Source organism: Mytilus trossulus, chromosome 4, assembly GCF_036588685.1.
Source record: "Mytilus trossulus isolate FHL-02 chromosome 4, PNRI_Mtr1.1.1.hap1, whole genome shotgun sequence".
Taxonomy (NCBI): domain Eukaryota; kingdom Metazoa; phylum Mollusca; class Bivalvia; order Mytilida; family Mytilidae; genus Mytilus; species Mytilus trossulus.
The window spans coordinates 10,247,826-10,260,472 of NC_086376.1; the positions used below are offsets into that span (position 1 = coordinate 10,247,826).

The 12,647-nt window shown below is 32.5% G+C and overlaps 1 protein-coding gene across 1 annotated transcript in view; it reads left to right on the forward strand.

The window, feature by feature from the left end:
* Positions 1-503: 503 nt before the first annotated feature.
* The window catches only part of LOC134716417 (protein mono-ADP-ribosyltransferase PARP14-like), a 57,671-nt gene continuing 45,527 nt past the window's right edge, over positions 504-12,647 (forward strand). Inside the window, exon 1 of the mRNA XM_063579413.1 lies at positions 504-781. Coding sequence (XP_063435483.1) covers positions 504-781 — 278 coding nt within the window. The remainder of the gene's footprint in view (positions 782-12,647) is intronic.

Consider the following 12,647-nt stretch of genomic DNA (forward strand, 5'->3'; position numbering starts at 1 on the left):
TAAGGCAGCAACCATTTGATTTTCTGGGGGGGGGGAACTTACACATGTTTAATTTCTTCATCTATCCATATGATAATAAAAAGTACACAATCTCTTCCTCAATTTTTTTTTTATTTCTTCATCTTTCAATATAATCCTTAAAAAAATATTTTGATGTATGTGATAACAAAATGTATTCTTGTCGCTAAATAGCTTCTTGTTACTTTTTGTCACTATATTTTTTTCTTCTTGTCGCTTCTTGACGGTTTTTGTCGCTAATTAGTGAGACCCCACATGCGTGTAGTTTTCCTGATTTCAAGGGGTATCAGATTGAGTGATTCCCCGTTTCATTGATTAATTTGAAACTCATGGGATTCTTTCTATGTCTGTCTGCATATGGAGGGCTATTGTTGTTGCATAATTTTAAATCATATGCATAATTTAAATTAAAATAAATTTTTCATCGTAAAAATAACCTATAACACCCCTTCAGCAGAAATGGAATCTTCCTTATGTATGTATGTATGTACGAAGATCCCTCCGTGAACACCTCCTCGATTGCTGCGAGGGTACAGTGGAATCCGTGTACACTCCCTATCAGGATTAATGGAGATGTGTCACTAACTTATATACAACCCACCACCAGGACAATCTCCAATCCAACTTCAGCGGGAGTGTTAGGAGACACAGGGAAGTCTGTTATTATGGTGGAGGAAGCCGAAGAACTCGGAGAGAACCACCGGGCCACTCGGTGGAAACAGACAAACCAGAGAGATATCAGAAGATTGATCTCCAGGTCGAAGTAGGGGACAACTTTGACCAACCGAGGCCCCCAAAGTACCCATTCTAGTTTAAACTCCGGTCTGGGTACCAGAGATGTGTGTGAGAGGGTGAAAATTACCCTTCTGATGAACTGATTTTTTAGCACCCCGAGTGAGAATCGAACTCGGGACCTTTAGCACTGTAGCCATCGGTCTTAACCACTAGACCACGAACTCGCACAATTATCGTTTGGAGCTGTCTCCCTTTTCGAAGTATTCGTCAAGAAGAATTAACTCGTTAATGCCCATAAACGTCGTATTATATTAAGAACGATCTCAATGTAAACAGAGGAGTGTGTACGGAAAGAGTCATGCCCTCTGACCCAAAGGAACTTCAATAATTAAAGAGTAAGAATGGGGTTCCTCCTAAACTGGTCCGCCGTTCTATAGCTTCGCACCGAAGGTCAGTGTAGCGATAAGTGAAAAATGGGGTCCAGTTTAGGGTTCCTCCTAGAATTACGGTGATAAGATACGAAAGCAAGTTAACTCGTACCACTGGGAAGTCGTACCATTCAGAAAAATATATTAAAAAATATGATGTTTTATGGGTTTCTGTTTGTAAACTTAATAGAAATAAAGTTGAATTACTTGAATTTTACACAGGAGTTAAATGAAAACTTAAACAAAAATAAAGAATGTTTTAAAGCATTAATGTTTTAACTGATCTTTCAAACTAGAACATAGGCGGATCCAGGCCCCCCCCCCCTTTTTCGTGGAAAAAATTTGGTTGATTATAAAGGGAATCATTGAAGCATGACTGGAGCGGGCCCCCTCTTTGGTCAGTCAGCGGGCTCCGCCACTGTAGAACTTAATCCAGAGGAAAGTTAAAACATTGCTTTATTAAACTGTACCTTATTAAAATTGAACATGTTGAAAATATATATATCCAATTTAAGTTAATTCAAGCTGTAATCCATGATCACAAATTGAATGCTATGTTTACAATTGTTGAAAGCCATGTGCTTTTTTTGTGGGGACCCCCTTAACTGGAATCAGTTACATTTCATTGTTATTTATAGACAGTAAAAATAATTTTGGCAATCATTTTGACTAACTGCTAAGATTTAATTATTCATGAAAAATTTTCTTCGGGTGAAACTGTTTATTCTTTAAGGCAGCAACCATTTGATTTTCTGGGGGGGGGGGGGGGGGGGGGGGGGGGGGGCTATGTTTTTTTTTTCTGTGCAAACTTTTTTTTTCGCCTTTGGCGAAGAACAATCTATTTTTTAAGCGACAAATCCAAAACTATTTTTTTCTTTCAATTTTAGCATTACATATAGTGGCAGCTGAGGGTGAAACAAACAATTTTTTTTTTCAGGGTCCAAAACAAATTATTTTTTTCACCAAAACCTTGAAACAAACTTTTTTTTCCAAAAAAAAACATAGCCCCCCCCCCCCCCCCCCCCCCCCCCCCCCCACGAAAATCAAATGGTTGCTGCCTAATTATCTACATCTGCCACAGTATTTTCTATCCAATATACAAGGAACATTAGCTACAAATTGGTCATTGTACTTTCAAATTATATACATTTTACAGACTTAAGAGGTATTGGGTGAAAGTAACGTATATCATGTATATTCATCATTTAAAACCAATTGAATGCATTTAAATAAGTTGGTACCAGTTAGCAATGGTACGAGTTTGCATTGGTACAATTTTTTTTTTTAGTGGTATGAGTTTACAATGGTACAGGATAACTATAATTCGATAAAACACAATAAGTACATGGCTCATACACTTGTAACGGGGATTGGCTATTCTTTAAGTTGAGTGACTATTTAGATTGTTACATTTTGCATGTGCAGTTGAATTAGTTAAGAGAATAATACTATCCAGCTATACCAGGGTTACTGGCAAAAAATGCTTGAGACTCACGCATGTTCATGCTTTTTTGCGGCAGTATTCTTTGATCTTTTCAATTTTGGCCAAATCTCATGCATTTGTTTAATGAAAATTTGGCAGAACTGCTATACATGTGTCAATGAAAACTATGGCAATCGTATCCCTCAGAGCATTCTGCTCTTTGAGTTATTGTACCAAGTCTACTAGTAAGTAAAACAGACAATTTAGTAGTTGAACAATGGCTAGAAGATGAAATAAATCTATATTTGTAAGGTTTTTGTGCAGCTTCGGAAGCCAGTACATAGTTGGGACTTTCTATGTGCTTGGTTCTGCTTGTAACGAAGTAGCTAAAAGTTTATGTTTGATACAGATGTCGTTTTCTGAAAATGAAGTCAGTTGGAATGTTGGTGAATTCGTGATTTCCTGTTACAGAACCTTTATATAAAATTTACGTCAAACTAACATTTTCTAAGTTTTCCAGTTTTTATAATAAAGACCTGGATAAAACATTTATGTGTGTAGTTAGTACTTTATTACTATATTTTAAAAATTGAAGCCATATAGTACCCTGACCAATTTCCAACCGAGCTTGTTTATGTTATCCATGCCCACCGTCATTTTGCACCAAATTTATGAAGTTTTGGAAGCCTTTTCGAATAATTCTATACAAAATATTTCAATAGGTTTTAAAATTTATATTGTAAATTTACACACTGCAGTTTTTCATGATAGATAAATAAAAAAATATATATTGTACCCTTACATCCAATCACAGCCCTTCTAAGTTGACCTCCTTCACCTGTCTTGGGTACACAAAAGGCAAACCTAATTAATGCTGGGAAAATGTAATAGTATCGTTTTCCCTTTATTCTGTTAGCATAAATAAATGGGTTAAAATTAAAACGATTTTCGAGGAAACCTGGTATGTACCCATAGGTAGTCTAATGGATAGTTTACATACATGAAATATTTTCACTGGACATAAGGCAACCAGTAATAGACCAATTTATGACGAAATATATAAAATTGTTTAATTAATTCTTCCCTTCAAATGATTCACGATGAACTCTTTTTGTGTACAAATAATTGCATGAAAGATAAAGGATTACAAATTACAGATGAAGTTGTACTTTAATCAAGGTATAAAGAACCATAATTGTAACTCATTGTTTTAATGAAAACTTTTAATTGTCAAAAAAAAAGATTAAAATATTGATTATTAGGATGTTAAAAATCTGTTTGAAAACTAATTACAAACTATTTAGTTAAATCAGAAACATATAAACACATGTGTATATATGTCTCTGGTTAAATTTGGAACACAGAATTGATTTCAAAATAGCCAGTAGTAATTTTAATACGCCCGTCATTTAGACGGGAGGTATACCGTTGTCCGTCCGTCCGTCTCTCCGTCCGCCCGTCCGTCCGTCGTCCACACTTCGGACAATAACTCAAAAACACTTTCACCGATTTCCATGAAACTTAAGTGAAAGCTCTGTTATTGTAGAGCCCAGGTGGTCGTGTGGTCTAGCGGGACGGCTGCAGTGCAGGCGATTTGGTGTCACGATATCACAGTAGCATGGGTTCGAAATCCGGCAAGGGAAGAACCAAACATTTGCGAAAGCAAATTTACAGATCTAAAATTGTAACCCAACAATGTTAGATCTGTAATATATAACTCGTCTAAACATCAACCCAACAATTTTAGATCTGTAAATTTGCTTTTGCAAATTTTTGGTTCTTCCCTCGCCGAGATTCGAAACCCATGCTACTGTGATGTCATGACACCAAATCGCCTGCACTGCAGCACTGCAACCGTCCCGCTAGACCACACGACCACCTGGGCTCTCTCTATATATATATTTGTCTATATAACAAAAGAACCAGTAATACAAATTGCCACTTATGCCTAAATTATTTCAGATCTTAAAGACATGTTTGTAACTGTAGATATATAATCATGAATTTAACCATTGACGTATGCATTGTACCTTATTTTTAAGGCCAGCTGAAGTCAGCCTCTGGGTGCATGATATTCTGAATGCGTTGAAAACGCATCAGTGGCATTGTACTGTTTTCTGATCTTTGATGTCTCTATGACAAAATCCTTGTTTCCATTCTCAATTAATTGTTTTAATATTGATATTTTGGTTTTTGCTTGACACATAATTGAAAATCTTTTGAAATATTAGTAGTAGAAGTGGAACCTATGGAAAAGCAGTGTAATTGAAATACAAAACATTCCACTAGCAACTTCTGTTTTGTCTTTGGTGGGGAGTTGACCCATTGGTAATCACGCACATCTCTCATTTCTAATCATATGAACTACTTTTCAGGTAGTTTCTTCATTTTAACATTAAAGTTACAATTTTTTTCTTTACTGAGAAATGTTTAACTTGTTAAAGAGAGGGTCGGTCAAAGTCATAACTCGAAAATAAACTGACAACGCCATGGCTAAAAATGAAAAAAAGGACAAACAGACAAACAATAGTATACATTACACAACATGGATAACTAAAGAATAAGCAATGAACCCAACAAAAACTAGGAGTGATCTCAGGTTATTCAAATTTTAAATTTTCTGTAAATTCAGGAAGGTAAAGAGACTTTTTAAAAATATGATTTGAATTGGTATCCGGCTTCAATAAATTTGATTTGATTTGTCAATTTTCCGCCTTGATTGTTGATTTCCAAATATTTTTCTCCTTTTCAGCAGAATTTCTGATTCCTTAAGTTCATTTTTCTATCATTCTGGCTTCAATAAATTTATGGTTGATATTTCAGTATAAATCTTAATGAAATCTCTGATGTCTCTTTGTCTTTTTATTAAGATATACAGTTTTGGCTTGAACAAAGTAATATCCTCTTGCAATTTGTATAACCAGTGAAGCATCAATTCATATTATGTTTTCAGCTATTAGGATAATACTTATTCATGGTAATAAAATGTGTCAAAAAATTACTGCAGTATAAATCAAAAGCAACCAAATCTGGTTTTATGATGTAACTTCCTATTTAATTTTTGGTGAATCAAAATAAGATCACACGTATTCTTCATAATAGTGACATTAAACATTGTTAGGATTTTATCCTTATGACATGTTAAGGGTAATCATAGTCATTTTAAATCCTACTGTAACATTATAACTGTTAAATGATTAGTTTTATGGAAAAAATATGAGGGTGAAGACATCAAATAATTTGTGTAGAGTATTATTGTGCAGAGTACATTGCTGATGAATTCATGCGCGTGTGGGTATTCAAGAAGCTTTTTTTTTTGTTGAGCTGTTATAATCTAACAGTTTTCCATTATACACTGTTAGATTGTTGCTTCCTTCATCCTATATATGAATAAAACTGAGAATGGAAATGGGGGAATGTGTCAAAGAGACAACAACCCGACCAAAGAGAAGACAACAGCAGAAGGTCACCAATGGGTCTTCAATGCATCGAGAAATTTCCGCACCTGGAGGCGTCCTTCAGCTGGCCCCTAAACACATATATATATACTAGTTCATTGATAATGAAAGCCATAATAAACTCCAAATTGTATATGTTTGCCTACATAGTTTGTTGGAAGGTTAACGTTGTCATTTTGTACTTCATGTATGGACGTGTGCATTATACATGTGACATTGTTGTTGCTATCGCTTGCAATGCTCATTGGAAAGTCGTTGTCATTGTTATCATTGACAATTGTAAAAGCATCGGTTGTCATGTCTTCTGCATGTTCATCTCTGTTTTCAGAAGTAGATTGTTCCAGCTGTATATATAAGCTCACGAAGGTCAGGAGACTGTTTAAAATATGTTTTTGAATTGGTTTCAACTTCTTGGATTTCTATTTCTTTTCCATACGTTATTTGTGCTTTAATGGCATTTAATTTAAGCCTTTTTGGTTTTGTAAATACTGAAAAATTAATTGGTTTAATTTTGTCCATTTTCCGCCTAATTTGTTGATTTCCAAAAAGAAAATACTTTTCAGCAAGAATTTTGAATTCTCTTATAAGTTCCTTTTCTTTTATTCTGGCTTCAATAATTGTCGATATGTCAATGTAAATTTTAATGAAATCTCTGATGTATCTTTGTCTTTTTCCTCCCCCTTTTCTGCATTTAACTATAAGAGTATATGTCTGATCCTCTGTTTTTTTCTATCAACCAATCTGCAGTGCCATTATTCTTAAAATTAATGTGAAATCATTGTGGAAATATTATTTGGAAATTATATTGAAGTTATAATCATTTCTTCTGCGGGTTCGAATATTTGCCACCATTTAAAAAATCGCCAAAGAGTTTTTTGCTTTTAGTTAATAAATTACAACAAATCTGTTTAACGACTTCTAAACAGTGTACTGATTACTAGTTTCAGTTTGTTCGAATATTTTATAATCTAAATCCGGGTTCTGTGTTTGTTTTGGTCTCCAAATGTTGTAATTAAAATATTTGTAATTTTTTATCAAATATAAGTTGAGGTTTTTCAAAAAATGTATGATGGAAATTGTGAAGAATATTCGGATGAATTTTTTATGAAGTTAAATATTTGTAAAGATGTTGATGAATCGAAAAGTTGCAGCTGCATTGTAGAAATAATAATTGAATCCGTTGTCTCTAAATGTCATTCTCGGTATATGAGAAATTCCCACCATGTCTAAAAATGTTGTGAAATGACAGTATATCTGGATTTGTCATCATAAAATTTTTTAGAAACACAACGTAGAAAATGTTCAGTAAAAAGTAATCCATGACTTTTAAAAACAAATCTGTCGAGTTGAAGAGGCTGAACGGAACAATGAAATGATGATGTCTTTTTTGTCTTCTTCTAATGATTTAATGACGTTGTTTATTAATCTGTTGGTCTTTATTTCTGTTGCGCTCCTATCAGTCATAAAATTTGTTATTTTGGATACAATAGGATGTTCGGGTGCACTTAAATTATCAAGCATTTCAACAGTGGCTTCAGTATACTGTTCAGCAGTAACACATGAAATGTCTATAGTACCTATATGAGTATATAAGTTACACCCTTTGTATGCAGTATTTTTTCAGCATTGATTATTATATCTTAACCATGTTAAAACTGATATAATTATTTGATATTGATGACTTAATGACCAGTATTAGTTAGTGGCAGATTGGTTTAAGTAGTTCAACTTCTGTATTACTAACTATTCAAAAAGGTTTTATACCATAATAATGATGTCCTCTCTTTATTACCGCATCAGTTGTCTTGTGGTAGCCCGTTTGCCAACAGTGATTTGCCAACAGTGACTTTGGACCACAAGCAGGGTCAAACCAAAGACTTTGAAATTGGTGTTTGCTACATATTTAATTGTTTCGGTACTTATACAACAAAATTCAGGATTTCATCTCATAGACTTAAAATTGAAACTGGGAGATATTCCAAATTAGAAGTTTATCAAAGAATTTGTGATAAATGCGATTTAAATAAAGTGGAAGATGAACTTCATTTTCTTATAGAATGTCCTGTATACTCTAATGATAGAGACATGTTATTTGATCTGATATTTAAAGAATGTAAAAAATTTTACTCCTTGGATATGGTCAATAAATTTATTTGGCTATTAAACTGTGAGTCTATTAATATTTTAAAACAACTTGGCTATTTCTTATCGAAACACCTGCCTTGAGTAAACATTTATAATATAACACTGGGATACTGTAAGTAATATTTAAAATGTCTAACTTTTTAAAGCATACTGTTTTGTTGTTCTGCTTTAATGTATTTGTAATTGTTTGTAACTATATATTGTCATGAATGTATATGCACTATTCCCCTTGAGGGTACCTCTTATGGAAATAAAATATATTCTATTCTATTCTATTCTATACATCCATCGGATTTCAAATGTTTGGATTTAAGCGTTCCTGATGAAGGTAAATCTAGAAAAGCGCAACGGACGCAAGAAATTATTATTACGTGTTTTTTTCCCTATCAATTTATATGATTTGTAAGTTTGTCAACCCTGAATGGGATTGGTGGAAAAAGTGCCATCTTAATCTTATGTTATCTTAAAACTAAGATGTAGATGGAAATAACTACAACATATTCTACCTACAAAGAAACTTTTATGCAGGTGGAAAATTGTAAACAATAGTTCTTGTAATTTATGTACACAAGAAGAAGATTATGATCACTTCTTTATACTGTGTCCGTATTTAAAACTTTTTTGGAATAAAATAAATGAAGTTTTAAATAATAGTAAAATAACTTTTAAGGTAAAACTAAGATACTTAGTATTTGGATATAAAACTTCTGAAGAAGAATATTTTGACTTAAACTATTTTTTAGCAATTGTGGGGTTTTCAATTTATAAAGCCAACTACATATCTGATCAAAAGACAAAAATGTCAATGTTTACTCAATTTTTCGCAATGAGTTCAATAGAAGAGTATGTTTGAAAATTAAAAGTAATATTTTAGCAACTATTAGAAAATATATGAATAGTCATATTATGTGATTAAGTGATATTATCTAATATATATAAATATATGATGTAAAAAATGTAATATGTATTTTGCAACTAATCACTACCCTGAGTGATAAGTGGATTGTAACAGGGAAAATCAGGAGGAGCTTGGACTCTTGAATGATAATGTAACAAGCCAATATTTGAAATAAATATTTATTTATGTTGTTAAACAAAAAAAAGATGTAGCTGCAAGATTAGCACACGAAGCAAATTAAAATGTGTACAGACCCTATATCACAAGAACATAAACATTTATGTATTATTGTCATTTTGTTTATTTTCTTTTGTTACATCATCTGACATCAGAATATGACTTCTCTTGAACTGAATTTTAATGTGCGTATTATTATGCGTTTACTTTTCTACATTGGCTAGAGGTTTAGGGTGAGGGTTGAGATCTCATAAACATGTTTAACCCCGCCGCATTTTTGCGCCTGTCCCAAATAAGGAGCCTCTGGCCTATGTTAGTCTTGTATTATTTTTAATTATAGTTTCGTGTGTACAATTTGGAGTTTAGTATGGCGTTCATCATCACTGAAGTAGTATATATATATTTATTCAGGGGACAGCTGGAGGACGCCTACGGGTTCGGGGATTTCTCGCTGCATTGAAGGCCTGTTGGCAACCTTCTACTGTTGTCTGTTCTGCGGTTGCGTTGTTGTCTCTTTGACACATTTCCCATTTCCATTCTCAGTTTTATAAACATAAACACAGAACATATGTAAATGAAAAGGACATTATAAAATACAAACTGAAGCAAATACAGTTAACTTAAACCTGTAAATGACAGTTGATTTGATAAATGCCTGAATTTTATTGAAAAAAAATAGATTTGACATAAATTACTCATTATTTTCCTCATGTTTTAAGTTTTTTATAAGTTTATATTTAAAAAATATTTGATGTTTCATATCAAAGACAAGGGAAATAAATCAAAATTGAAAGGAGGAGACAAATGTTAATTTTTTTTTTTCAAATATTGTGTTGTTCATGTATTTTCAAGCATACGTTTAACAGTAAAGCTAAATGAAGCTAAATTACAGTAAAGCAATAGTTTAACATTGAAGCTATAGTAAGCACATGCATTACAGTAAAGTTAAAGCCCAATGAATTCACAAATAGTACAAATTGTAAGCATAATAAAATTAGAACTTCATTATATATATATATACATATTTTGAAGAAAAAAAACCTTAATCATAATTATTTCCTTACCTTAGAATAGGTAACTTCACTTGAACTATAAGTTGATTGCTTCTGTGTACAAATGCTTTTCAATAATATTAGCATGCAGAAAGTGATGATGAATCCTGCAAAATAGTATTTTACATAACACTGTGCTGTAATTGGTTAAAAATATGCTTGAAATTTTATTAATGTTTTACCTGTTTTATGAAATTTTTGTGCACATATTATGCCCTTTTTCTAATACTCAATATATACATCTAAACATGTTTTTCTATCACATTTAATCAAAACAAAGAAGGCAATTTATGAATGGAAATGGTTTTAAAATATGCAATGAAGTTATTTCCAAAAGTGAAAAGAGAAACGTGATAATAATTTATTTGTTGTGTGACAATTAATACTAAGGCTTTTCTATCTCATGCATAGATTACCTTAGCTGTATTTGGCAAAACTTTTAGAAATTTTGGTCCTCAATGCTCCCCAACTTCGTACCTTTTTTGGCATATTTAACATTTTTGGATTCGAGCGTCACATTTTTGGACGAAACGCGCGTCTAGCGTATTTACAAAATTTGGTCCTGGTATCTATGATGAGTTTATTTATATTTGTATACAAATCACCACTTTTGGAAAACAATTGGTATCTGAACTTATTGTATTTCAAAGAGAAGTTTCAAATGAAATGTCATCTCTCTTGTAAAGGTACCAGTCTTGTAATAATTACATATTCAGTTTCCGGTGCATGTCAAATCATGGTGTGTAATAAAATAGTCCCATTTTTCTGCATTTTTTTCTGCAATGCCTTTCAACTGTTTGATGAAAACTTTGTGATGAATTGAAAGTACTATTTAAATGTAACAAAAATATGGCATCTTTTTTCAGAAATTAAAACAAGAAGGTAGAAGGATCTCATGTTTACTAGAAATGCTGCGGTCGGATGAAAACAGCAAACAGAAAGTAGAAAAAGGAAGTTTTGACATTGAGATTGATTAACTTTTAATTCTTCGTGGCAAGGTGTCATTTTTTTTGCATGAAATCATAGTATAACATGACTTATTGCATGATATATAGACAAAATATTTTTTCTATGTAGCATTTGTGAATAAATTTTTGGGAATATCAGCTGCTTTGCATAAGAGCCTATGGAGCAATCAATTACAAGACCGCAACCTATAACTATATACTATATGTTAAATAAAAAATGAACTAAAAAGTAAGAAACCTGTAAAATGCATTTGTTCGGCGTAGAATTTGATTCATAATTTTTATAAAAGTAGAAGGAGAACGGATGAATGGTAGTGCTGCCTAAGTTGCTCCATACAAAAACCATAAAATGAATCGTGTATGGGGTTTAGTGCCTAGGAAATTTTCTGCGAAGAATACTTTGTGATCAGGAATCACAATCAGAATGATAATGATTGGTTTGTCTTCCTTCACACCAGTTAATTATTCATTGAGCTACTTGTACTAGGAGAATTATTTTGATTTCAAATTTGCTGTTGACAAACAAAGATTTTTCTTCCAAGTTGCTTTTTTCTGAGGCTATAAAATGTTCACTGATGCTTCTGAAAAGCATTTTTCTGAATCCTCATCATTCCTCTCCTTTAAAGATTCATAAACATTCTTTGATTTTCCATCTGTAGGTGATGCACACTGTTCTTTTAACTCATTCTCAGACAACAGAACCATTTGACAATGTCATATCACTATCATCTGAGGGGAAGTTTCTATGTGTCATCTTTTGTGGTAATTTTATCATGAGGGTATCTGTTGATTTATTTTATAGTAATAAAAATGAGTCATCAGAACCATTGACCCTTCTAATGTCTTTACTATTTGAAAATAATTCCTGGCTATATCCTAAATTATTATCAGATAATACTGACAAAGCTTCAGTTACATCTCTCAAAAATAAATGGTGGTTTCCTTATTTTTGAGGAATTCAAGGAAGACAAACTGTACCCAGAAGAACATGTCAAGCTTGCATGTCTTATGCAATGATGACAAATACAATTATCACTCTTGTCTGTCCTACTAGAATTAAGCTCTTCGTGTACACACAATGAAGGTGCTATGATAGCCTCACGTGTATACAAAAATAATCGTAAGTGTGTGTTTATTGAATAATGCAGAGGAACTATAATAATGTAAAAAAATCTTCATTTTTTCACTGTCATCCAAGTCTGAATCAAATTGAGAGGATCACATTCTCATGCAAGAACTGCAAATTAAAATGTTTCCATAGTAAATAGTACAGAAATAGATACTGTGATCATCATATTACTCATATATAGTTTAATATTCCTGTATCTGTCTCTTGTTTGAACAT